Source organism: Podarcis gaigeae (assembly GCF_964106915.1).
Source record: "Podarcis gaigeae genome assembly, chromosome: 10".
In the NCBI taxonomy this organism is placed as follows: Eukaryota; Metazoa; Chordata; class Lepidosauria; order Squamata; family Lacertidae; genus Podarcis; species Podarcis gaigeae.
Window position 1 is genome coordinate 56,905,614 of NC_139686.1, and position 26,536 is coordinate 56,932,149.

The following is a 26,536-nucleotide window of genomic DNA, read 5'->3' on the forward strand; positions in this document are numbered from 1 at the left end:
AACTGGTTACACATCTCTCTGGACCCAAGCCACAGTCCTTGGAACAGAAATAACCAATGCCTTGTAATTCAGAAACGTAATGCTTTATGTCAGACTATAGTATCATGTATGGTATGTGTATTGTAATGTATTGGCAAATTTGGTGTTTTGGTCACATACTTTATAGCAGAGACAGTAAATGGCATGAAGTCAGGTGGGCTTCCTTTGTATAAACGAGAGTAGCTAGCTCCCATTACCCTCAGCCAAAATGGCCAATGAACAGGGATGATAGGAATGATAGTGGACACCATGTTGAATACCTCAAAAGCAAAATCCCTGCTGAAAATCTTGGAAAATATGCTCTCTATTCTTGGGGAAATTATTTATACCACCTAGTGATTTGTATGTGAAAAGGGAAAGCAATGTTATGCTGAAGGTCAAATCTGATGTGATATTAACTGTGCAACTCTCAGTTACATCGTTTTCTTTCTTTCTTTCTTTCTTTCTTTCTTTCTTTCTTTCTTTCTTTCTTTAGTAAATAGTAGCTGTGGGTTGGGGGTGGTGAGGTGGTCAAATCAGGACTGTGGTGTGATGGGCAGGGGATTTAAACCTATATTCTAATATGTTCCTCATTCAGATACCAATTCTCTCCTGCTATTTATGCTATTTATTAATAAAAGCAGTCATGCAACTTCCAGCTGTTAGGATGAAGGTCACTTACTATAAATCATTTGTTGTGACTTATTGGTGCTTAATTACAATCAAGCAGTATATAAATGTTTGGCCCACTTCAGCATAAGGCTGAATTGTGAGCAAACCATGGTTCCATTACCACATCTTTTTGGGGAACGGTATCGGAAATTATAATTCCTCTTTGGGGTTCAGGCTACCTCTATCTTTATCGCTATACTTGAGGGATAAACCTTATCAACCCAGAGCATTGAGAAGATTATTCACTGTAGCAGCTATACAATAGGACTTTTCCACCCGAAGGTTTCACCCTATGAGTGTGAGTTGCAAATGCAGAAGTCCTGAATGATGACCACCATCAGTCCACATGCAAATATTATTTTGGACTGGGCTGGTTTTGAGTTTCCAAAAGCATGCCTATTTCTACACTACAGGGATGAGGAACCTGTGTCCTCCAAAAGTTGTTGGACTCCAATTGCCATAATTGGCCATATTGGAGGGTCACAGCCAAATGTAGCCAATGTAATGCCATCCAGATGTTGCAGACTCCAACTTCCATTAGTCCCAGGTAGCATGGTCAATGATCAGAAAGATGGGAGTCGTAGTTCACAACATCTGAAGTTCACAACCACATAGCCTACCTTTGGCCTTCGTGAGGGAAAGTCTGCCTCTAGTAATTGCTGGTGAATTTTCATGAATGAAGCCACCCATTCTCATTCTAAAATATGAAATGATTTTCTACAGTATACTATTCTCCCTGCCTCAACTGTCATCACATGGATTGCACTGGGCATTTATACTTACTTGAAACCCAGGAAAAGCCACAGGAGCCAAACCCAGGAAAGGACCAGTATAATAAGAGTGATAGGGATGCAAAGAATAAACCATGTTCCAAAATTGATGCACTGGCAACCTGGGTACCGCCTGAATAAAAAATGAGAAAGAAACTGAGGTTAAGACATCACTATTGCATATGAAAAGCAAGATACCAGTTAAGACAGGATCCCTGGGATGGGCTGAAGCATTGATACACTTACACACCCTGTCCAGTTTTAGATATGAAAACCAGCTCTATCAGGAAATGAAGATGGAATATGACTTCACCTCAAATGTAGATTTGAATGACAACGGCATTATTGCACATTTAACAACAATAGTGTGAACTCACTGGCCCTGTGTCACTGAGTTCCTGATCTCACTGCTTGACTTCCTATGGCTTCCTTTTTTATTTTTTGGGCTCCCTCATCTTTTTAAGAGAGGGAGACATATTAGTACCACAGGTATCTAGTGCGATTCTGGGTGGAGCTGGTGGTCTCCCCCATCTTTTGGAAGGTTTGGAAATCATGTTAAAATGTTCCCCGAGAGCTATTCATAATATGCTGCCTCAGCCTTCATCAACCTGGTGGTCTCCAGAAGTTTTGTACTACAACTCCCATCTGCCCCAGTCAGATGGACAAAGGCTGTACTACATGATAGGGATTCAGATGAGGTTCTCATTCATGAGGGAGATTTGCATGAGTACAGGAGGCCCCCTACTCCATACGTCTGCCCTTCAAATTGTAAAGGGCCTGTACAGTTGGGGAATGTGAGGCACTAGTGAAAAGCTGGACTTGCCAATTTCCCTCTCCTCTTTGCTACGTGATTACGATCACATAAAGGAAGTGAATGCTCAAATAGGGCTTATAATGACAGCAATTTTCTTTTGTTCCATCATATGAGCAAAGTTACATGAAAAATACACACAAGGAAGATGTACATATACACATAGATACATAAAGGAAAATATAAATATTGAAAAACCAGACATTGTTTCAAGGTTAGATATTTTCTTGAGTCTTACTACACCAGAACATTCCAAAGCTCCACTATATGCTTTGTAACCCAGACACTGATGTTGGGTCGCCATCTTTTCTTCAGCCATAGCATATGGCTATTTGTGCGGCGGTCAGCACATGAATTACCAGTTCCATATCCACTGATAAGATCACGTCTTTGACTTAACCACGCAATATAACCAATGGATCAACTGGTGGATCATATCCTGTTCTGAGTTTTACCTCCATTACCTCTTTGTAATATGGTCTAAGCTTTTTATTGTGTGAGGAACTTCAGCTTTATGGAGGCTGAACTGAGAGACTGAAGAGATGTTTACTCTCTTTATGTCATCATACTGCTGGTCTAGAGCACTTGTTTGCTACCAGATAACTAGGATTGCATTCCCCTTGCACTGACTTCTGCAGCCACCAAGTGGTGGGAATCAAATCAACTAGGGAGCATGAAGCGATCCATCATATCACAACCGCTATACCCCAAAATAATTGGGTAAGACTCTGTCACAAAGCCCTCACATAGCTCTTTTAGACATCAGTCAGTCCAGACGATGATACGAATTCCTGATCCACCCTGGCTAAGGGAATTAGCTTTAGTCATCAGAAACTACCCAATGAATGCTGAATGTACTATGATAAATAGGACCATGAAGCACTTCAATGGGCTTCATTCTAGCTCCATGTACATAATTGTTTGAGCTCAGTTAATTGAGCAGTATAATGTTCAACTGATGGGATTTAATGTTGCAGCATTTTACAAAAGGCCTCCTCCACCTTATCCATGTAACAGAACAAACCACTTAATAATTAAGTAATTGTTAATTAAGTAATCCATAAACCACAGTTTGAAGTTCAGAGGGCCTTCTCGGTAGCAGCACCCACCTTGTGGAACGCCCTCCCATCAGATGTCAAGGAGATGAGTAACTATATAACCTTTAGAAGAACTCTAAAGGCAGCCCTGTATAGGGAAGCTTTCAAATGTGTAATATTTTGTTATGTTTTTATATATGTTAGAAGCCGCCCAGAGTGATTGGGGCAACCCAGTCATATGGGCAGGGTACAAATAATAAAGTTATTATTAATATTATTATTATTAGATAGCTCGGGGGGGGGGGAATAGGGGTCTTCTAACAACTCCCAGCTCCCTTAACAAACTACTGTCCTCAGGATGATTGGGGGCCAACCATGTGGTATAAAAGTGCTTTAAATTTATAGTGTGGATGGGGCTCAAAGTAGAAAATATGTTGCTGACTGTCTTTTACAGTTCTCTTAACATCTGCAGTGTAACCTCCTGAGGCAGGGATGTATAAACAAGGACCTTGACACAAGTTACACATTGCAAGTTCCCTTGAGTGACAGAACCCTCTCCGCATAGCAGTCGCCTGAACTCGCCACATGTCAAAGTCAGATACAGATGCGCAGCTTAACAAACATAAAGAGTTTCTATAATGAGGAAAGGTTTCATTAAGACAAGAGCTTTGTTTGATTTTATTAAGCTCTCTATGGGACAAAGGTGTCAGACTTGACTTGAGGGCTGCAAAATAGGCAAGGCAATTTCTTTGATGGGACCCTGCTCTGTTGGAGAATCTGTGTGTGATTCTCCCAGGGCAGATAGCAAAAGTAATGTCATCCGGAATGCCAAAATCACCCAGCATACCAAGGTGAACTTGAAAGCATCCACCGTCGGGCTACAGCTTCTATGGAATGGGCTGTGAGAATTGGCTGCAACAGAAAAAGTCTGGTCTGTGCTAATACTATTTCCACCTTCAATGAAACAAAAACTCATTTCACTGTCGTTAGTTGGCCTGGTAACAAGGGCCCATTGATCATGCCCAACCTTACTGTGTGAATGCATAGGTGGCCAAAGTGAGTGACATCTCCTTGGGTATGGAGGTGGGAAAATAATTTGCTTTCCTTCCTCATTGCTCACCGTTTCATGTTTGAAATGGTAAAGCTACTCCGATGTGACTTCAAGCCAACACTCCTACTGCTTGACATTTCCTCTGAAATGTGCTTTCGCAGTGTGGGATCAGAGATTTACGGTGTCCTCCCGATCTAGCAAAAACTAATGTCCTTTAGGGTGCAGTAAAGGTGTCAGCATTCGGAGAAAATATTCATCACGGTGTGAAAAACGAAGGCACAACATGTTGTGGGGATGAATGCACCAGCCCAAAATCAGGAGGTTCACTGGCCCTGTGTACTTGAAAATACAGAGGCTGTGCTACCCAGTGATGAAGATGGTTTGCAGCGTAAGCTTATGTAACTATAATAGCCAAACTAGGATTGTTCAGGCAGCCTCTTTGCCCAAGAAAAACACACTTTGAATATGATCTGTTTGACCTTAGAGATTTGGACTATCACACTGATAGTAAAGGTAAAGGTACCCCTGACCATTAGGTCCAGTCGTGGACGATTCTGGGGTTGCGTCGCTCATCTCGCTCTATAGGCCGAGGGAGCCGGCGTTTGTACACAGACAGCTTCCGGGTCATGTGGCCAGCATGACTAAGCTGCTTCTGGTGAACCAGAGAGTGCATGAAAATGCCATTTACCTTCCCACGGTACCTATTTATCTACTTGCACTTTGATGTGCTTTCGAACTGCTAGGTGGGCAGGAGCAGGGACCAAACAACGGGAGCTCACGCCATCGCGGGAATTCGAACCGCCGACCTTCTGATCGGTAAGCCCTAGGCTCTGTGGTTTAGACCACAGCGCCACCCGCATCCCTTATCACACTGATAAGATCCTACAAAAACAAGACTGCATAACCTGTTTTAACAGCTCCCTTCTATCTCCACCTTCTTCCTCATGGCTGCTGCCATGCAATCTGCATTAATAAATGTTTGAATTTGAGTGATTTATACCTGCAGTACTGACCTTGACCAAGCTTATCAGGACAGACCTGGGGATAAGATTGTTGCTCTGCAACAGGGCTTTCATTATCTTAAGATCATTCTTAAGGTTTTGTATATTATGTTAGATTAACACACAAAACCACCATGGAGAGTGACTCTGAATCATAACCAAATGGAGCCTAGAGGAGCAGCTGTAACATGAAAAGCTGACGATATTAATGCCTTTTGCCTTTTGATAGTTCTTTACTCTGGGCTCTGTCATGTTCCCTCTGTTGATTGGCTTGTGTTTATGTTTTATGTCCCTCTTTTAGCTCACTCTTCATTAAAAAATAATCTCAGAGCAGGGCGCAGGATAAAACAGGAACATATAATGCACAATAAAATCCTGGTACATAAAACCAATAAAGCAGTACACTCATCATCACAATGAACAACAGTGCAAGCCAGAGCGGGAAGGCTACCCAAATCCACATCCAGTTTGGTCAAAGGCTTGGATCAATGTGTGCTTTGGCACCCAAAGCCCTGCAAGGTCAGTTCTAGATGAATCTGTGAGGGGAGGGCATTCACATTCCCACCAAGTCTCCCTTTAATTCCAGGGGCAGTCCTGGATTTACAGAAGCTGTCCCAGTTTCTGATTTGATCGAAGAATGTCCCCTTTTCCTTAGGACACCCCAGTGCTTTTTTCCCCCTGGGGGGAAGCAGGGGGGCGCATACCCATAAACATTTTGTGAATCTAAGTTTGACCTCATTGAGGGGGCAGAATTTCAATATGAATAGGAAAATGAGAGTACCCCTAAACATTTTTTAAAAATAAAAAAGCACTGGACATCCCTATTTTCATCAGAAAAATGTTGGAGGGTATGGAGTTGTGGAACCTCAAGCCAAAGGAATAAGTAACTATACAACCTTTAGAATACATCTGAAAGCAGCCTTTTGTAGGGAAGGTTTTTTTAATGTTTCATGTTTTGTTGTGTTTTTATATATATTGGAAGCTGCCCAGAGTGGCTGGGGCAACCCAGTCAGATGGGCGGGTTGTTGTTGTTATTATTATTATTATTATTATTGTGAGAGCTGGACCATAAAGAAGGCTGATCGCCAAAGAATTGATGCTTTTGAATTATGGTGCTGGAGGAGACTCTTGAGAGTCTCATGGACTGCAAGAAGATCAAACCTATCCATTCTTAAGGAAATCAGCCCTGAGTGCTCACTGGAAGGACATATCCTGAAGCTGAGACTCCAATACTTTGTCCACCTCATGAAAAGAGAAGAATCCCTGGAAAAGTCCCTGATGTTGGGAAAGATGGAGGGCACAAGGAGAAGGGGACGACAGAGGACGAGATAGCTGGATAGTGTTCTCGAAGCTACCAGCATGAGTTTGACTAAACTGTGGGAGGCAGTGGAAGACAGGAGTGCCTGGCGTGCTCTGGTCCATGGGGTCACGAAGAGTCGGACACGACTAAACGACTAAACAACAACAGCAGTTATTATTATTGAATAGGACACCCCTATTTTCATCAGAGAAATATTGGAGAGTATGCATTCCATAGCCCTTTTCACATGTTGCTGCGCCATCTGGCTCCAATTCAGCTGCTTTCTATGATTCCCTTTCTCCTTCCTTGCACATTTCATTTCACTTCACTCAAGTGGTTTATTAGATTCTGAAAGATACCATGGGCAGCCGGCTGCAACTAGGAGGACTCGGGGATTTGGTTCAGTCCACATTTTCTAAGGGAACTGACCTGACTCACACCTCCTAGACTATTATGCAGCTCAGAATGCAGTAATCCTTCAGCTTTCATGCAATTCTGAATTTTGCGAGATGGTGCTCAACTAAAAAAAAAAAGTTACCATGGTGTATATAAAAATATACATTTTAGATTAGAATGCATGTTTTGGGAAAGGCCTATTTTGTGGAGGCAGAGGGGAAAAAATGCATACAAATAGGCATAGTTTTGTGGGGAGGGTTCTTTTTTTTTAGAGGAATTAGAGGTGGATGCAGAAGCGGGAGGGCATAAACTTATGGGGATGGGGAATCTCAGGATCGTGGGTTTGAGCCTCACATTGGGCAAAAGATTCCTGCTTGTGTGGGCAGGGTGGTACCTCCCCCTACCTGGCCTGACCACCTTGGCAACGCCTCCCCAGGAGAGATTGGGCAACTGGCTGAGGTAGGCAGAGACCTCCAGGTATCCCACCTGGGGAAGGCGAAGCCAAGCCTGTGTTAATGGTGCTGCACAGGGTCCAGGGGGCTGTGCACAACCACACAAAGGGCGCACCCCATTTAATGTGGGGAGTGGTCATTCAGGGAGTTGGACTAGATGGCCCTTTTGTTCACTTCCAACTCTACAATGCTATGATTCTATGGCATGCACAGGAGACTCCAAGGAAGAAAAAAACCAGGCTTTCACTCTGAACTGGGCTTTGGTCTGATCCAGCAAAGCAGCTCTTATGATCTCCAACAAAAACAATGGTGTTGCATGTCAGTGCAAAGATGATCCTGGAGCTGTAATCAAACCAGGGATCATAACAAAATGCCCATCTATAAACAAAAAAGGGTTTTGTAGATCAATTCCTGGCATGCTTCCTCAGAGGAAAGCCTGCACTGTTAGTTGTTCAGGGTGGAATCACATAGGTAATTAGTTGGAGATGTGTTTTCCTCTGGTATGGTTATTATTCCCTTGCCTTGCATGTAATGAAGTTTGAAGGCTCTAATGTGTCCTTGCTTATTTGATTATATGTATGCTTTTATTTTATTTGCTTTAAAGTAACTATGATATATTCTCCTGTGTAAAATGCAGTTTAGGATGATGCAATTTTTAGCAAATTACAGGTGGCAGATAGACAATATTCCAGGCAACTAGAAATCGCTTTAACAGATTAGACATATTTGGGACGCAGAGTGAAACTGACAGAATGATCCTTGATACTGCGGTTGTTGTCAATTAGTATCAAGTGTAAAAATTGCAGTTGCCTCAGAAATAGCATGAGGTTAAACATCATATATCTTCAGCTGTGAGAAAAATTTCTTGGGGCAAAACTGTGGCACCATCATTTATAATTATAAAACATTTCTAAGACAGCCTCGGTGATTTCAATGAGTTTGTTAAAAGGAGCTAGAGCAAACCTGCAGAATAATGTTTTTAGACATTATTTTCCTTTTCCCCCCATTCTGCATTTCTGGCCTGTGCGAAGTGTTCCAGGTGTAATATTGTGTCTATTTGAATGCTGTATTGTCACGTGAGTTCATGGGGGTTGGGCAAGGATCTTTGAGTCTAAATTCCTTTCCCCTCAGCTTCAGTTTACTACATCTACAATGGAAATAACAGTGCATAGTCCAGCAAAAGTTGAATAGTTTAGGTTCCATTGATTACAGCAGGAGGAATTTAAGCGTGTGTTTATGTCTCCCATTGAAATAACAATGAGCCTTAAAATTTCTGGATAGATATTGACCATTGGGACATCAAGGACAAAGACAATGGAATTGCAAAGCTTGGAATTCTTTATAGAGCATGGATGGATAGATAGTGATTGTGGTTCAGAAATTTTCTGGCCTTCTGCTTCTTTGTTTACTGCACAGTTAAAATATCATTGATTTGTAAAGTGGAAGTTGTAGTGGAGTGTTGTTGGCAGCTAAACTGCAAGAGCATCATCATGTGACTTGCCTGAATCTATGAGAGATTTATGTGACCCATAACTAACCTACAATACCATCACATGGGTAGGCTCTTAAGTATATTTGGGGGACAAAGCTGGATTGGGATATAAAAACTTTATGTGGGATCATCTTAACAGATGGTCCTGGTTGCGGGCAGGCCCTCAACCCAGTTCCCCCACCTTGGCATGGGTGGAGCTATTGCCCTCACACCAGGGTGGCACCACAATTACCCAGGGCTATTGCTCAATCAATTTAAACAGGGTGATTGTGGGGGAAAGTATAAAAGCGGCACCACAATGTGTGCTAAGCACCTGCTTCAAGCTGCCAAACACCCGCCCACCCTCCCTTTAATTTAGGTGTCCTCTGGCCTTGCTTTGGACTTTGGTTGGTGGGAATTTTTTCCATTTGGCAAATTGGCACTGGCCACTTGGTTTTTGCCTACCTCTTAACAATCGTCAGAACTTTGTAAGGTTTGGCTGTTAGGCATTGACTTATAGTTGAGTGGGGGAGGGGAGGTCGGCCATCACCTGCCCCTCCATTTCAAGGGTATTCCGTTAAAGGAATCTGGGGCCTGGATCTTGTCCAAAGTCCGCTTGAAGGGTGAGGGCCATGCCAGGCCTCTGGGAACACCAGGGGAGATGCAGGCGGGTTCCCCCAAAGCAGCTCCCCTTTGGGTGGTTTACCCTTACAGACTTCCTGCAAAGGAGGCAGGAGTCCAATATAGTCTTTTGCCAATGCCTAAGCCAATACCGCTCACATTTCCTGTAATCAGTAAAGCTTTGGCCAAAAAAATGTGCCCAATAACCTTAAACAAAAATTCTGTGTCTGTGTGTATTACTTTATTCTAATGGGGGTTGGCTTGAGGGTCTTGACACGCAACCCAGTTGGCATCTGCCTTGGATCTGAACTGATTTTATGTATGTGTCAATCTTTTAAACTGTTTTTTTTATTATTCCCAGTTGTTGTTTGAAGTGTTTTTATAAAAGGAAGGAAGTAAAAACAGGTTTCAGATTTAGAAGAACTTGTTTTGTCTCTTTTCTTACGTGTTGAAGTGCTCAGCAAAGATCAAGTTGGTTGAAGTTCCTGTGATGGTTGTCAGTCCGCCAATAGTTGATGAATAGGCAATGCACAGGCACATGACTTTACATATCATGTGGTCCCTTTTGTTTCGGTATTTTCTTCCGGTATCACTTGGTTCTGGAGTCTCCTTAAATAATAAATGAAAAGAACAGTAAACATTTTCATTTTCGCCTAGTGACATGTGAAACCTGCCCATCTTTGTTCAGAAATTGAAGGGGCTGAGATTTTTGCAAATCTTTTTGGAGGTTTTAGATAAAACACATTGTAGAGTGAAGACTCTTTGAAATAACCCTTGGTGTATTTCTGGCGCCTGTAGGTTTTTCAAACTTGTTGTTATTGTTCCTGGTTGATGAATCAGGAAGAATAGCAAATAATACATCCTAGAGTTCAAGTTGGCAAGAACAGCTTGGCCTGCAGAAACAGAAGCAGCCTCAGCTGCTCTTTCCCCTCCTCCATATAAGTTTGTGAAAATATGAGAGAGGACAGAAGAAGGGGAAGAGGCAGATGGAAGATGTTGACACTGAGCCATAATGAGCAGAGGCAAGATGGAAGGGGGCTTGGCTCAGAATGCCTTGGGGATTATTGAGCTAGGAGAGAGCGAGAGTTTCTAAACCATGCCATTTTATAAAATTCTTCTTCATCCGTACGAACAGTCTCACTGTGCTGGGCTCCAGCACAGGTAGTGGGAAAACGCTCACAGGAGATGAAAATCTGCATTCAGCATGGAAAAAGTATTCACCATAGAAGGCTTATTCTTCCCTCTCTGAGTGGTGTGAGGCTGTCACCATGAGCATCTGTCATTGGCTTGGGTGTAGTGGTAGCATGCAAGGGCTGAATCCTACGCATGCCTGCAGCTCCTCAAGATGGCCTTATTATGAACCCATGTACCTGGAAGTCACAGCGAAATGGATTCCCCACCACCCCATAGACCTCATGAGAACAGGTCCAACTTGGTTGACTTGTGGGCAGGAGAAGGGGATATCCTTTTTTTAAAAAAAAGCCTTGAAACATACTTTTTATCAGTGAAGCATTGACATACCTCTGCTGCATCTCAAATGTTCGGTGATGCATTCAAAAATAATAACTACATCACTCAAAATAAGACAGCTCAAATACATGCATGGTAATTGGAAGTTCTTGGGGCAAATTTAGCTCACTGTAGCTCAACATCTCTCTTGGGTCTGAGCTTTGGGGTCAGTTATTGATATCCAACCCATTCTACCCCATTCTTGTTTTATTTGAACGATCTCACATGGGGACTGAATTATGAGGCATCTCAAAGGGATCAAATATTTGTTAAGGTCTGTTAAAAAGTCTGTCTGATGCGCAGGTTTTCACACCAGAATACTGGTAAATAGAAAGAGAAGAGAGTCGTGTTTGCAGGTAGCGGGACAGGTTTGGTTGTAGCAAAATGGCGGCAGACGTGTATGTTTAAAAGAAAACATGCATTGATCTCTTAGGTAGGCATTCGTGGATGTTGTACCTTTGGTCCCTGCAGCCTGGAGTGCAGGGAGAAAAAGAGAGGGAGGAAAATGTGTGGACACGCAATTTTAAGACCACTATCCCCAGACTTCAATTACTAATGTCCCAGGGCTCATGCACACTTTTGTTTGATCCGCATTTTGATCACATCATGTGCTGATTAGTTCATCTGGGTCTAAGAGGTTTTCTCGTCGTTCCACAGCTGTGCCTTGTGAAAATCCCACCGAACCAGAACTTAGCAGATGTGCAAAGAATTCAGGGAAGGATTTTCCTTCTCTGAGCTTCAATTCAGCAGGTAAGATTTTCACAAGGCGCAACAACGAGAAAAGCTCTCAGGCCCGGGGGAATTAATCAGGGCACAATACAATCAAAATATGGGCCCAGTGAAAAGTGTGGATGAGCCCCCAGGCTAAGAACTTCAACCAAGCATGGATTTCTGAAAATGAATTCATATAATTAGTTGGGTTTAGAGCATTTCTCCTTCCCTGTCATGTCCGTTTACTGAAACGTGTCAGGCAACGACTTTTTCATCCATGATGCACTTTAAAGACTCCAGTTACAGGGGGATGGCTTGGAGCCAGGGGTTAATGAAGCTGATCCGAGTCTCAAGATAAGAATTCATGAGTAATCATTACAAAGCAGAGTTATAAATTGCACCACAATTCTTGTTTCAAGACTTGCCAGCAACTTCACAGTCAGACTAGGGCCAGGGGTGAACTGAGTCCAAGGAGGAAGATCTAGGGGAAGGATCTCAGTGGGAGGGAATTGGTTTGGCGTGCAGAAGATTGCAGATTCTACCCCCAGAAACTCCAGGAAGCGCGGGAGAGCTGCTGTCAGTCAGTGTGGACAATACTGAGCTAGATGGACTTAGGTTCTGGCTCAGTTTAAGGCAATATTCCCATAAGACGAGGAAGAACATGGACGCAGAAACCAGCGGAGAATATTGCAGCAGGAACCATTAGCGGGATGGATTAACAGCTGGAGATACAAGGGCAGCAGGCAGGGCTCAAGAAACCTGCCAAACCCAACAAAACCTATAGTATGACAACGCCTTTCTTAGGACCAACTGAAAAGTCACAAAGTCAAGAGCAAGTTCTAACATTTGCTCCTGACTTATTGGCATTTTGTTTGTCCCTAATTACCACCCTGTAAATTTTGGATTTCATCAACGTGGCTTAGCTGCATCCTTTTCTTTAATTTGGAGACTTCAAAAGCTCACTCACAATTTTGTATTATACCATATTGCAGATTACCCGAAAGGCAGGATACTAATAATTTTAATAAAGAAATAATAAATGTGTAGATTTTGGGTTTTTTTTGTCCAGTGGACCAACAAGACCACCTACATTATTATTATTTTTTAGTTATTTGGAAAGCCAGCAAAACATTTCTCATAGTTGGAATTCAACTACATAAAAAGGGAGAAGTCTAATCAGGATTTTATAACTAAGGACCATTTTGCAGCAGTGGAGACTGTAATAAGGGGCACCCATTACACTATGTTTAGAAAAGTTTCCACAATCTTCTATGAGACTCTGATTCCCTCTTGCAAGAGATCATTGTTTAAAATCATCTGGCAGCCCGACACGGACAAAGGACATAGAACAATATAAAAACAAAAGAATGAGGATCTCAGCCGGAGTAATTAAAACAAGTTATGCATCTGAGTGGGCCAAAAGGGCAAACAACAATATACCGGTTTTTTTGCTCTATAAGACTCACTTTTTCCCTCCTAAAAAGTAAGGGGAAATGTGCATGCATCTTATGGAGCGAATGCAGGCTGCGCAGCTATCACAGATGCCAGAACAGCAAAAGGGATTGCTGCTTTCACTGCGTAGCGATCCCTCTGGCTGTTCTGGCTTCTGAGATTCAGAATATTTTTTTTCTTGTTTTACTCCTCCAAAAGACGCAGTGGTCAGGTGCGTCTTATAGAGCGAAAAATACGGTAATATTTTGGCTGCTCAGTATGAAATGGATCTCTACAGGGACTCTTCTTCAGCTCATCCTTCTAAAGAGAATGACCTGAAGAGAAAACCAGTTGCTGCAACCCAAAAATTGGAAGGAAGAGTAGCACTCTTTCTCATTTCCTCTTTCAGCTTTATGTGCTTTTCAAGGCTCAAATTAATTCTGTTGGACCTGAAAGAAGTGACCAGAGAGGGTTGGGCCCACAGCACTCTCTCAAAAACCCAAATGTGTCAATGGACCTAGAGAAATTAGTGACCCTGACCTACTAGGCTGATATCAAACAATAATTTCAAAATTAAAATGCCACGATTGCTTATGAAGTACCTTTTCCTTCTCAATCTTGCACACAGTGTGAACCGCATGAGCAGACCCATTGCTGTATCTGGAAAAAAGAAACATGCAGAGTTTATAAGTGATCTGCTGTGCTTGAGCAAACTGATATAATATACGTGATCAAAAATAAATTTTACCCATTAAATTGCTTTGTTTTCTCTTTCCAGCCAACTGCTTTGCATTCGTCAATATCTTCTATTTTAAAAGAGAGAGGGAGAGAGGTGAAAAGTTGAATTTGAGGGCTTCAGTTTAGCTGGTCTTTCCCCAGGGAAGGTAAAGGTGGGAAACGCCCAACATCCCTGCGTACCATCGAGTTCTAAGGCGTGATTGGTGGCTCCATTTGCGTGAGTCATTTCCAGGCCATCCACTTCAGCTTCAGCACTGATGATTTGCTGAGCCACTGCCTCTACGATGGGCATCACCATAGCAGCAGCGGAGGTGTTGCTAAGCCACATAGATAGGAAGGCACAGCTGATCATGAAGCCAAGGGTGAGCCTGAAATGGGAATCAGCCCTCAGCTTAAAACAAAGGAATGGTTCTTTGCCATCAGAATGAGACTGAGTTGTTGTCATCATCATCTTCATGAAAGAGCTTGAGTTGACATGCTTTCCAGTTTGCTACCAAATGAAGTTTTCCACAATGTGGAACCACTTCAGCTCAGACATGTGCCACCCACGGGTGGAGTTTTGGTGCCTTTCAAAGATTTAACTGTGTTCTCAGGTTTCCACTGATGCTTAAAAAGGTAAAGGGACCCCTGACCATTAGGTCCAGTCGTGACTGACTCTGGGGTTGCGCGCTCATCTTGCTCTATAGGCCGAGGGAGCCGGCGTACAGCTTCCGGGTCACGTGGCCAGCATGACTAAGCCGCTTCTGGCGAACCAGAGCAGCGCACGGAAACGCCGTTTACCTTCCCGCCGGAGCGGTACCTATTTATCTACTTGCACTTTGACATGCTTTCGAACTGCTAGGTTGGCAGGAGCAGGGAGCAATGGGAGCTCACCCCGTCACGGGGATTCGAACCGTCGACCTTCTGATCGGCAAGTCCTAGGCTCTGTGGTTTAACCCACAGCGCCACCCGGGTCCTATCACCACTGATGCTTAGTCCCTGATTAATGTTAATTTGCCCCAGATTGCTGCTGTATTATTATTATTATTTGAAGAAGTTATTACTGTTTAAATGTTTTAACTCCTTTAAAATACCTTCAACCCTCTTCTGATGTGCATTCCCTTGGGATGCTATATGCAAGGTGGTGTAAAAATACATACACAAGTAAATAATTCCCGGAAAATAAATCCAGACACAGCACACCTGTGCTACTTACTTTAGTCAACAGGCTATACTGAGCTGAAAGTTGATTCAGGGGTAAATAATATACTCCAGGCCCACCAGTTGCTATGACACACACACACACACACACACACACACACACACACACGGCAGATGAATGAGGCAGGGTTATCAAGTTCCTTGCAACATACATGTGTTAACACAGCATTTTCAGCCACTCCAGTGTCATAGGAGTCTTGTAAGGGAATGTTAGAGACAACTGTTTTATCTCAAGTCAGACCACTGCTCCATCAAAGTCAGTCTTGTGTTTATAGTAGCTAGTATTTGCTCTCTAGGGTTTCAGACAGAGTATTTTCCTGAACCTGGGACCTTCTGCATCATGTGCTTCTCACTGAGCTACAACCCTTCCCTATGCTCACATGGTCAAGCTCCAGAATAACCTTCTTTGCCCTTCCTTACTCAGGAACCAGAGATTATGCACCCATCCAATTAAAATCAACAATGGGAGGAAAAACATAATAAGGTGTAGGGCAGGTGTAGAGAACCTTTGGCCCTTCAGATGTTACTGAACTTCAACTCTTCTCTTCCTTAGCCATTGGCTGTTGGGAATTTTAGCTTAGTAACATCTGCAGGGAGGCACTGTTACAAAGAAAATGGATGACAAGACCTCAAAGGACCAGGCCATGGAGCTCATCTGTAGGAGAGATGGTTCAATCTATTCAGACAATAACAGAAACAACCTTGTAAACTTTCTCTGGTAAAAATGCCCTAGATCACACCCCAACTAACTGCATAGTTATGGAGTACATTCTGGTAAAGGCAATAATTAAAACGGATTATGAAAATTTACAAAAATTGTAGTTTCACCAATTGATGCTTTGTTTGTTTTTTGCTGTGAAAAAGCCTTTTCGAAGGACAGCAGGTTGTACAATGGACTCCTCTCGTATATTTTGACACTCTAGGACCAGGGCTGTGTCTTCGTGATTTATGATGTGTAGAATGCATGGCTACTTAGACAAGTCTCATTAGAACATCCTAAATTAGTTCAGTTCATCAGATTCCCAATTAGCTTGCCGGCTCAAAGTCCTTCCAGGTAAGCTGATGTTTTCTTACCTAACCAACAGACAGTTTATCTCCACACAGGTAGGCACTGAAAAACAGTTGCATGGAACCTGCACTCTCAGTTTCCAATTGTATGTGTGGCAGCAGTACAGTGCTAAATGGGGATCTACTTTACTCCCCAAACCAGTGCCCTGATTCATTCCTTTGCAATAGTCACCCCACATGTGCAACTTGGAACTATACTTTCACTGATTCCATGTTCTTGCTGTGTAACAGGGTAGGGAATCTGTAGCCTTCATAAGATGCTGGAGTTCCATGATCGCTAACCAGCATGGCCAAGCACTAGGATTTGTGGTTGTTGTAGCTCAGTGGCGCTGTGGGTTAAACCACAGAGCCTAGGACTTGCCGATCAGAAGGTCAGCGGTTCGAATCCCGCGACAGGGTGAGCTCCCGTTGCTCGGTCCCTGCTCCTGCCAACCTAGCAGTTCGAAAGCACATCAAAGTGCAAGTAGATAAATAGGTACCACTCCTGCGGGAAGGTAAACAGAATTTCCATGTGCTGCTCTGGTTCACCAGAAGCAGCTTAGTCATGCTGGCCACATGACCTGGAAGCTGTACGCCGGCTCCCTCGGCCAGTAAAGTGAGATGAGTGCCACAAACCCAGAGTCGTCCACGACTAGACCTAACGGTCAGGGGTCCCTTTACCTTTTACGTGATTATGAGAGCTCCACATCTGCTCTGCAATGTACGCAGAGCTTGGGATGCATCGGGATTCTGCCTGTAATTGTTTTCTGGAAGCTAATTCTTTTCTCCTGCTCTGGAAAGTAGGACTTGAACCAATGGCTTCAAGTTACAAGAACTAAACATTGGGAAGAACTTTCTGACAGTAAGAGCTGTTCAAGAGTGGAACTGACTCCCATAAGTGTTGGTGGACTCTCCTTCCTTGGAGGTTGGGTGGTCACCTGTCACCTTCAGATGTCTTCTAAAAGTCTGATAAGTTGTTTATTTCTTTGACATCTGATGGGAGGACGTTCCACAGGGCGGGCGCCACCACTGAGAAGGCCCTCTATCTGGTTTCCTGTAACCTCACTTCTCACCGTGAGGGAACCACCAGAAGGCCCTCGGCGCTGGCCCTCAGTGTCCTGGCAGAACGATGGGGGTGGAGATGTTCCTTCAGATATACTGGGCCTATCATACCAGGTATGGTCTCTAAACCACAGAGCCTACAGCTTGCCGATCAGAAGGTCGGCGGTTCGAATCCCCATGACGGGGTGAGCTCCCGTTGCTCGGTCCCTGCTCCTGCCAACCTAGCAGTTCGAAAGCACATCAAAGTGCAAGTAGATAAATAGGTACCACTCCTGCGGGAAGGTAAACGGCATTTCCGTGTGCTGCTCTGGTTCACCAGAAGCAGCTTAGTCATGCTGGCCACATGACCCAGAAGCTGTACGCTGGCTCCCTCGGCCAATAAAGCGAGATGAGCGCCGCAACCCGAGTCAGTCACGACCGGACCTAATGGTTAGGGGTCCCTTTACCTTTTTAGCCCAGTATAAGTTTCTCTTTCTATTTTGTTTTCCTCCTGCCTGCTCTCTGCTGCTTCAGCTTCTCTCCTCCCTGCACCTCCATCCAAGCAAACCTTTTCTGTAAAGATTCTCCAGCCATTTCTATTTTATTTTTAGGCTGCTTCTCTGGGCAAACTTCCAAAACAACAAAAGAAAATGAGCATCATTTTAGAACTTTAAACAATCACTCCACACACAGAGACACACACCCCTGGAAACAGCAAAACTCAGATCAGTACCCATCTAATAAACATCAATCTTGGAAGGGATGTGGGGATGGTCTTCAGGGCCAGCCCAAAAATCTGCAATGTAGAAATTTCATACTGGTCCAGTGGAAGAGAATTCCATCACCATGGGGCCACCAAAGAGGAGGCTCTCCACCTTATTATCTAGGGGGTGAACATACCAGGAGAGACTCAAGTGGATATTAAATGGATCAGCTATCTTCAGCAATGCTATTAGGTCTTCTGGATAGATTAGTATCCGTTCCTATTTCCTCACCAAGATTTCACTGCCAATTCCATGTGCCCCAAACCATTCCAAATGGGATACTCATTTCTTTGACGCTGCCAACTTGGTAACCTTGCATACTTCGCTGAAGTTGCTCCCACAGCACAGTGCTGGAGATGGTGAAAAATGATTTGGTCAAACTTTAACTTGTGAAAGCACAACCTTGTCTACGTAAGAAACGACTATGTGGTACATGCATCACCTACACCATTTTTACTTCGTAACAAGTGGTCCTAGATTGGATAATTTTTACAAAGATTGCAGAGACCTTTGGAATTGGTGTGGATGGAAAGCATTGCATAAATGTTAATGATTACTTCAGGTAAGGGCAGGCTCCTTGAAAAATGAAAAATGACTTTACAAGTTATTTGGGTGGCACGACCCACATCCTGGCTGATGAAATCTCGTCTCCTCTGAAATAAAGCTGCTTGCTCCTATATTATAGGGGCACCAAATTGTGATCAGGTTACATTTCAGTTCTGGATAATTTCTGCCTATTATGCCTACCTCTTATTAAATGGATGATAGTCATTATTGCAAAAGGCTCTAGATGAGCCCAATTGAACCAGTTTATTTATTTTAAGGTCAGACTAAACATAGACTATTAATGGTAATTCTGAAGTTCTGAATGTGATGGTCAAAATGTCCTGCAAATAAATTTGAGGCACTTTCAATCCTCCTACAAAAACTTTGGTCTGGAACAGAGCTCTCAGCCTTTTGCCAGTTTAGCAAAATCTTGCCAGAGGCAACATCCTTGCTTCTTCCAGGAACGGGGGAGAAATCCAACCCGTTCGCTTCTCCAAATGATGTATTTATCCAACCAAAAAATTCATACTTCTTTGTTTTTTTAGCAAAAATAAATTTTAAAAGCCACTTAGAGACCTAAATGACGTGAAAAGCGGGGTATATTATTAATAAGTAAAAAATTATCAGGGGAAATGGCAAAAATGCAGAAATTAGGCAAAATTGCATACAAAAAAAGTATGTAAGGAGGGCATACAAAAAGTCATACTTTAAATATAATACAAACTCATCCTGTAAACTGAACTTAAGATTTGAAAAGTGAGAAACACAAAGGAGCTGAAATTGGCAGATCACCTGTCCCTGCTTCTTTCACTTTTGGGATAAGGTTATGAAATCCAGTCCCTTCTGGGATTTGTAATTTCTAGAACTAGGCAAAGGCAGCTTTGCAAATTCTAGAAGGTATCTGGATATGACTGGATTTCATAAGCAAGGATAGGGGATGTAAACATCTCGTAAGAAGGCAAATTTCGTCCTTCTCCTCCCCCTCTCTTTTGAGGGGGGGGGGAAATACACTACTGCTGTGTGTGTGTAACAAAATAATGAAGGCAAGGATGATTTACAGCAGTGGAATGTGATGCTGAGATGATGAGTGGAATCAGGGTGAGTAAGGGGTGGAGAAAGTCATCTGAGAATGACAGTCGAAGGCCTTGCATAAAGAGAGGAGTGAATGGATAGGAAGGAGAGAGGAGAAAAGACTGGTGGGTCAGGATAACTGCTGAAGAGGGAAGTCAGTGTGCTTTGTTTTGTCAGGGATGGGGAACCCATGGCCCGCCAGGTGTTGCTGGACTCCAACTCCCATCAGCCCCATCCTGAATGGCCAAAGATCAGGGATGATGGGAGCTGTAGTTCAGCTACACCTGCATGCTCTGCATCCCTGGGCAAAGGTGTTAAATAGAAGCATTATTTATTATTTTACATGCAGCAATGCCTTGTTCTGTGTTTTTCCCCCTATGTACATAAAATGGGGGATTCTAGGAAGCCATTTCTCATCGCATATGCTGGTTTGGGCTTTTTGAAAGCAGACTCCTATTTGTCTCTGCAATTCAGTAGATGATGGTAGTAGGGCATTTGTGGGGAGGTTATAAGCAGTCTGGCCTCTGTGGGAGAGTGACCCCAGTGATCTTTAGGGGCCAGGGCCTTGAACAGGAACCGGGAACCTCACTGAATATATGAATGTGCTTGTTGGCTAGCCAGTCCTATAGTGGAATGGGAGATTCTAATAAACTGATATATTTTTTAAAAAAAATAAAGGTGGGGAGAGGAAAGACAGAAACTGCCTGCAGAGAAGAAAAAGAATTCTTCAGAAAAGAAGAAGGGGAAATAAAGGAATTGCTTTATTGCAATCTCTTTTTGATAGCAAACAATTTATAAACCAGCATTCAAATGATCATTATGTACCCAAGAGTGTAAAATTATTCCCAATAGATTTGCGGGTTGAAAACTGACTGATGATCCCTGTTCTAAAGCGGATTCCAAAAGACTATTTCACCTCAGTTTCCCTTCAAGTTTCCCTTCATCTACTCTGCCTACGACCATTTGAAATCCATGCAGATGGCTTCATTTATCACTAGGAAAGGTTTCAGTATTGTTGGCCCAGGTAAGCTGGATGTAAATTCTGAGGAGAAATGGATAAGACACCCACATGATCTGAGATATTCTCCTCAAAATCTCTTGCTATTTCACAAATGAAAAGGAGGCTGCCCTCTTGGATCACATGCCATTATGATTTCACTCTGAAGGGAATTTTTGGGTGCACATCTCAGTTACTTGCTGCTTTAATGACACTATGACATGAAATGACATAACCTTGCTGAACAGACACAGCAGCCTTCCTCTGCCTGCGATATTGCTGGGCAATAAAAACCGATGTGCATCAGCCAGCATAAACAATGCTTTGGAATTATGAGAGTTGGAGCCCCATAACAGAAAGAGCACCTGCTTTGGGACAGCAGCTATAAAGAGTGAAAAACAATCATCTTAGAAAGTGATAGAAAACATTTTCTTATCTTAACTTGACATATTATCTGTCCAGATAATATTGCTGTATCAGTGCAACTGGGATAACACCCAGCTCAAAGGGTACTTTTGGAGGGTCAAAAATTACCTGTAGGAGGAATTTACATGGAGCCACCAGCTTATTTAACATCAGCATTGCATATTTTGCATGCCATTAAACATCATGCAGATGTTAAATTAATGGTTGAAGTCTGAGGCAACTCTTGAGTACCGTTGCTTATTTTAGGGTTCCAGTATTCTTAACATTAAGGGATGTGGGTGGTGCTGTGGGTTAAACCACAGAGCCTAGGGCTTGCTGATCAGAAGGTCAGCTGTACATGCCCCCCGCTTGAAGGCACCTGGTTGGGTGCCTGGCCGAGGGCGTGGGCGCCAGCCAGGTGAGTGGGAGGCAGGGGACAAACGCCCCCTGCTTGAGGCAGAGTCCGGCTCCCGGCCACAACCACTCCCCTCTCTTGCAGGGAGGAGAGTCTATGCTTAACTTCTGTCTGCCACACAGGTGGCTTTGCAAGCGGTGAAGATAACAAACATTCTCAGTCTTCATTTTCCCTTTTAAACCCAACGGCATCAGTGGCCTGTCTGATGAAGTAGTAATAAGGATAATTATTATGCTGTTCTTGTTTTTTAAAAACAAAAACAGTGTTTGCACATTAAAGTACAATATATTATTACAGGAGGCCAGGTGACCACTGGGTGGCAGGCAGGCATGCTTACAAAATTCTCCCCATCCAAATTTCTTTCTGGTTTCTGGGTTTCTGAATCATCTGGTCTAGTTTGCAAGCCCCACCAATGCCTAAGGAAGCTGCCATCTTCTATTTTTATTTTCAGGCTCCATGGAGGCCACTGCAAATGCTTAGCCTGCCACAGTTTTAATTTCTTTCTGTTGGTTCTTTAATCTTCTTAATTCTCACCCCACCCACCACCTGTGCATATTGCTAAAACAGTGAAAAGGGGTGCTCATCCATTGGATTGCTTGCGCAGATCAGTAAGAAAGACAGAAAAGCGAGGCGGACAAATGAAAGGAAAATAAAGCTTCAGCAAACTATGCCCGTTCTGGAATTGATTTTAGAAAATGCCCATGTTAAATCAGAGGAAAGGATGAGCAAATCCATGAGAGAACAGGGTGGAACCAAGGTAATCCACTCATCATTTGATGGGCACGTTCAATTGCAGAGACAAAATCTGGAGCAACAGTCTACACCTTCCTCACAACACTGTTGACATCTTGCTGTGGGCTTAGAAAACACACACACACTGTGAAATCAGCCTTGATCTGTTCATGTGCTGGGCTTTCCCCTGGCTTTCCTCTGCCCTCCCTACATTTTGTGAAACCAGCCAGACTATTGATGAAGAGGTTAGGTAAGATATATTTGTGGATTCCATATTTACGGAATGGGTGGCTTCATCATCTCTTTCCCATCTCCTATCTTAGCTTTCTAGTTACTCCTAATGGCCAGGTTTAGCTCTTTGGTGCCTTACAATCATGATGAAAGCTTATTAGGTGAAGAAATAATGATACTCCAAACCAAAACTGTGATCAGTCTTGCAGGCAGGGATGTACACACAAGCATGGTCCTCAGGATCTTCATGGTTCACTGAGGTCTCCCGTTTCACCCACTCTGCTTTCCCTAACTGTGCTAATTTACCATCTTCAAGTGAGAAACTGACAACTCCTTGCTTCCCCTATCACAGCAGCATCTGACAATTCAAGAACCAGAAAGCCTGCAATGCTGGCAAACTGCTTTTGGTCTTGCTGATTGGATTGACAGGGGCTACCTGACCCCTTACGAACAATAAAAAGGAGCACAACATGATATTTCATTTCTTCTGTCTTCTTGTTTGTAACAGCTGTCAGCAATATTTTGGGGGGGGGGGTGGAAGGGGTGGGCTTAGTCTTCTTATCTGTCTGCAATAAAACTGCTTAGCACTACCTCAGCTTTGGATGGAATACTAATGATGAGATAATGTACAAAAGATCTCTCAGTTGCTTAATACCAGTCATTAAGAAGTATGAGTCAGAGCTGTTCACAAATTCATCTGCTATTTTGTTCTGAGCCGTGCGCCACTATTGCCAATAACAGAAGTGTTTCGTGTAAAACTCGTCTTCTCATCCCAACGATATGTATAATTCAATTTTGGCAAAAGGCTAGCCTTAGCAAATCTCTTTAGCAACCAAATAGAACTGTAATTATGGCTTCTAAATGGCAGTGGTGTAACATAGGTTGCTAGTGCCTGGGGCAAGGGTTAGGGTTCCTGTGGTTCCTGTCAGGGCTGGGCAGCAGTGATGGAGGTGGGGAAGGGTCTTCCCAGCAGTGAGAGAAAAGCTGGGGATGGGAGACCAGTGGTGGCCATTTATTTTATTGTTATTGTTTAGTTCATGAATTTTTTACACTACTTGATTGGTTTAAAAAACACACCCTCAAAGCAGTTTATTTTTCTTTTGAAATTTTGCACACACACCCAAAATTTTGCACCTGGGGAAACAGCCGCTCTACTCCCCCCCACACACACACCATATACTTTGTGATACTTTGCACACAAACCCGCCCAACCTGCCCAAAAGTTGCTACTTGAATTGTGCTCCAATCACAATTACATAACACTGAAAATTCCAACAAGTGAAGCTTCTATTATTGCCAGGGAGCTACAGTGCTGGGGAGAGTAGCATCTGCGGAATTTCTTCTTATTGTGCAGTTTTATAAAGGACAGGTGAAGAAAAAAAACTGGCAAGTCTACTTGCACAACAGAGCCAAAGGGGTTTTCAGTATATCAGTTTCTTTTGTCAGTATGCTACATACCATGCAGGGTTAACACCCACCAGCATCACCATTTTCAAGGCAATTCTCTTGTGCAAATTCCATTTCTCTATTGACGTTGCCAAACAAATCACTCCCGTTAATAGCAGATGAAAATCTTTGAAATAAGCAGATGCCACCTAAAAGCAAAATTCATTTTGTTTAGCTAAATGTGCGCTATTTAGCTACCATGATTCCATCTCAGGAAAATAATGAGCTGTACAATTTGTGGAGGAAAATCGAAAAGAATGAAGCCACCTAGATGTATAAAGAGAAACAACAGGGACTTCAATCCTCACGATTGCTCTTGAAACCAGGAGTTGCTGTTACTAGAGGAATAAAATTAAACTAAAATTAAACATGGGGTGTGTTTTGGGGGGGGGGCATAGACAGCACCATGCTGAGGAACACCTGGATTCTAGCACCATCTCTCTGTCCCAGCAGCAAACCCAAAATATGGAGTTCAGCCACCTCTCCGTATTCTCCAGCTTTGCCCAGTCAAGATGTCTACAAATCTGGTGCAGCATTTGGACTTGGATGGGCCTAATGGGAGTTGGTGGAAGGCATGGGAGGTTGGAGCCAGCCTGGTGATGGGCCATAAGAAACTCAGAAGAATGAGAAGGCAATGAAACCAATTTCTCCAGTACAGAAAGGGTTCTGCAAAGGAGCAGGCCGTATCCATAAAGGGAGTGGTAGCCAGTGCTTGGAAGAAAGTTGGAAAAGCTGAACTTTTGGCCCAGATTGTATCGGGTTTCAGGGGCAAATGGGATGTGAAATCAAGTTTCAGGTTTCATCACTGCTGTCTCCTGTGTTTCAAAGTGGTAGCAAGAGGCAGAGTGCTTGTGATTCCCTTGCTGTACTTCTAGACAGCACCAGTCTCCCCAGCCCACCAGAATGGGCTCAGTAGGGATGCTTTGAGTGTGTCCCAGGCCTCGAGGCATTAGGATTTGTATAAATTCACCATTAAAGAAAGCTACCAAATATATGGGCTACCAAATATATGGGCAGTTGGAGTAGTGGAAGGGAAAGGAAAGGAACAACAAGAACAACAGAAAATTTACCTGTTTGGAAGCCATAATTCCGAACAAAGGGAACATTAAAGCAGGAAGTAACGCCGAAACGGCCAAGGGTAATGCTTCTGTGAGCCAAAAGATGGCCACCACAAATAACGTGTAGGCACATTCTGCTTCCTAGAATTGAAAAGAGAAAATAGAATGAAAGAAAATCAGATTCAGATTTCTGTAGTACAACATGAGCAATCAGACAGAAAACATTATAACCCCTGACTGGAAAGGACGATAAGATATAATGGGGAGACTCTCCTCTTCAACTAGAATCCAGAGATTTCCCAAGTCACATTCACAGTGTTGCTGATATAGCAGAAACTTCTGTTCCTTGAGTCATGTTCCAAGAAGGATCACCTGAAGAACGAAATAATAGCTATCTGCCATGGCCATTTGCTTTCAAATTCTGAATATTATGTTTTATTTATTTATTGCATTTATTCGTTGTTTTTCACAAACTGTCAATGGAACAGACATTTGGGAGAAGGCACTGCGTTGCAAAGGGGCTGCATCTCAATGAAAAAGCAGGGTGCTTTGAATCATAGAATCATAGAAGAGTTGGAAGAGACCACAAGGGCCATTGAGTCCAACCCCCTGCCAAGCAGGAAACACCATCAGAGCACTCCTGACATATGGTTGTCAAGCCTCTGCTTAAAGACCTCCAAAGAAGGAGACTCCACCACACTCCTTGGCAGCAAATTCCACTGTCGAACAGCTCTTACTGTCAGGAAGTTCTTCCTAATGTTTAGGTGGAATCTTCTTTCTTGTAGTTTGGATCCATTGCTCCATGTCCGCCTCTCTGGAGCAGCAGAAAACAACCTTTCTCCCTCCTCTATGTGACATCCTTTTATATATTTGAACATGGCTATCATATCACCCCTTAACCTCCTCTTCTGCAGGCTAAACATGCCCAGCTCCCTTAGCCGTCCCTCATAGGGCATCGTTTCCAGGCCTTTGACCATTTTGGTTGCCCTCCTCTGGACACGTTCCAGTTTGTCAGTGTCCTTCTTGAACTGTGGTGCCCAGAACTGGACACAGTACTCCAGGTGAGGTCTGACCAGAGCAGAATACAGTGGCACTATTACTTCCCTTGATCTAGATGCTATACTCCTATTGATGCAGCCCAGAATTGCATTGGCTTTTTTAGCTGCCGCGTCACACTGTTGGCTCATGTCAAGTTTGTGGTCAACCAAGACTCCTAGATCCTTTTCACATGTACTGCTCTCAAGCCAGGTGTCACCCATCTTGTATTTGTGCCTCTCATTTTTTTTTGCCCAAGTGCAGTACTTTACATTTCTCCCTGTTAAAATTCATCTTGTTTGTTTTGGCCCAGTTCTCTAATCTGTCAATGCTTTGAATGAATAAGGTTCCGGTTTCGATGGTGGACACCTCCAGTTAAAAGGACCAGGTAGTGAAAGACCTCTGCTTGAAAACCAATTAGACAATACTGAGCTAGATAGAGCAATGGAATAAAGTGGATTCCTTTGTTGCCCTCCCGTGAGGTGGAAGACTGTGCTTTGTCCAAAGAGTCTTGGCGCTTTGTCAAAAGCTATATTTCCATTTCCACTCTCCTTCCACC

The 26,536-nt window shown here is 43.2% G+C and overlaps 1 protein-coding gene across 1 annotated transcript in view; it reads right to left on the minus strand.

The window, feature by feature from the left end:
• The window catches only part of SLC13A1 (solute carrier family 13 member 1), an 87,105-nt gene that overhangs the window by 15,335 nt on the left and 45,234 nt on the right, over positions 1 to 26,536 (minus strand). Inside the window, exons 3-9 of the mRNA XM_083699275.1 lie at positions 24,955 to 25,083; positions 23,897 to 24,033; positions 14,170 to 14,357; positions 14,000 to 14,057; positions 13,854 to 13,911; positions 10,046 to 10,209; positions 1,474 to 1,593 (exon numbers count right to left, since the gene is read on the minus strand). Of these exons, the coding sequence (XP_083555401.1) occupies positions 1,474 to 1,593; positions 10,046 to 10,209; positions 13,854 to 13,911; positions 14,000 to 14,057; positions 14,170 to 14,357; positions 23,897 to 24,033; positions 24,955 to 25,083 (854 nt within the window). The remainder of the gene's footprint in view (positions 1 to 1,473; positions 1,594 to 10,045; positions 10,210 to 13,853; positions 13,912 to 13,999; positions 14,058 to 14,169; positions 14,358 to 23,896; positions 24,034 to 24,954; positions 25,084 to 26,536) is intronic.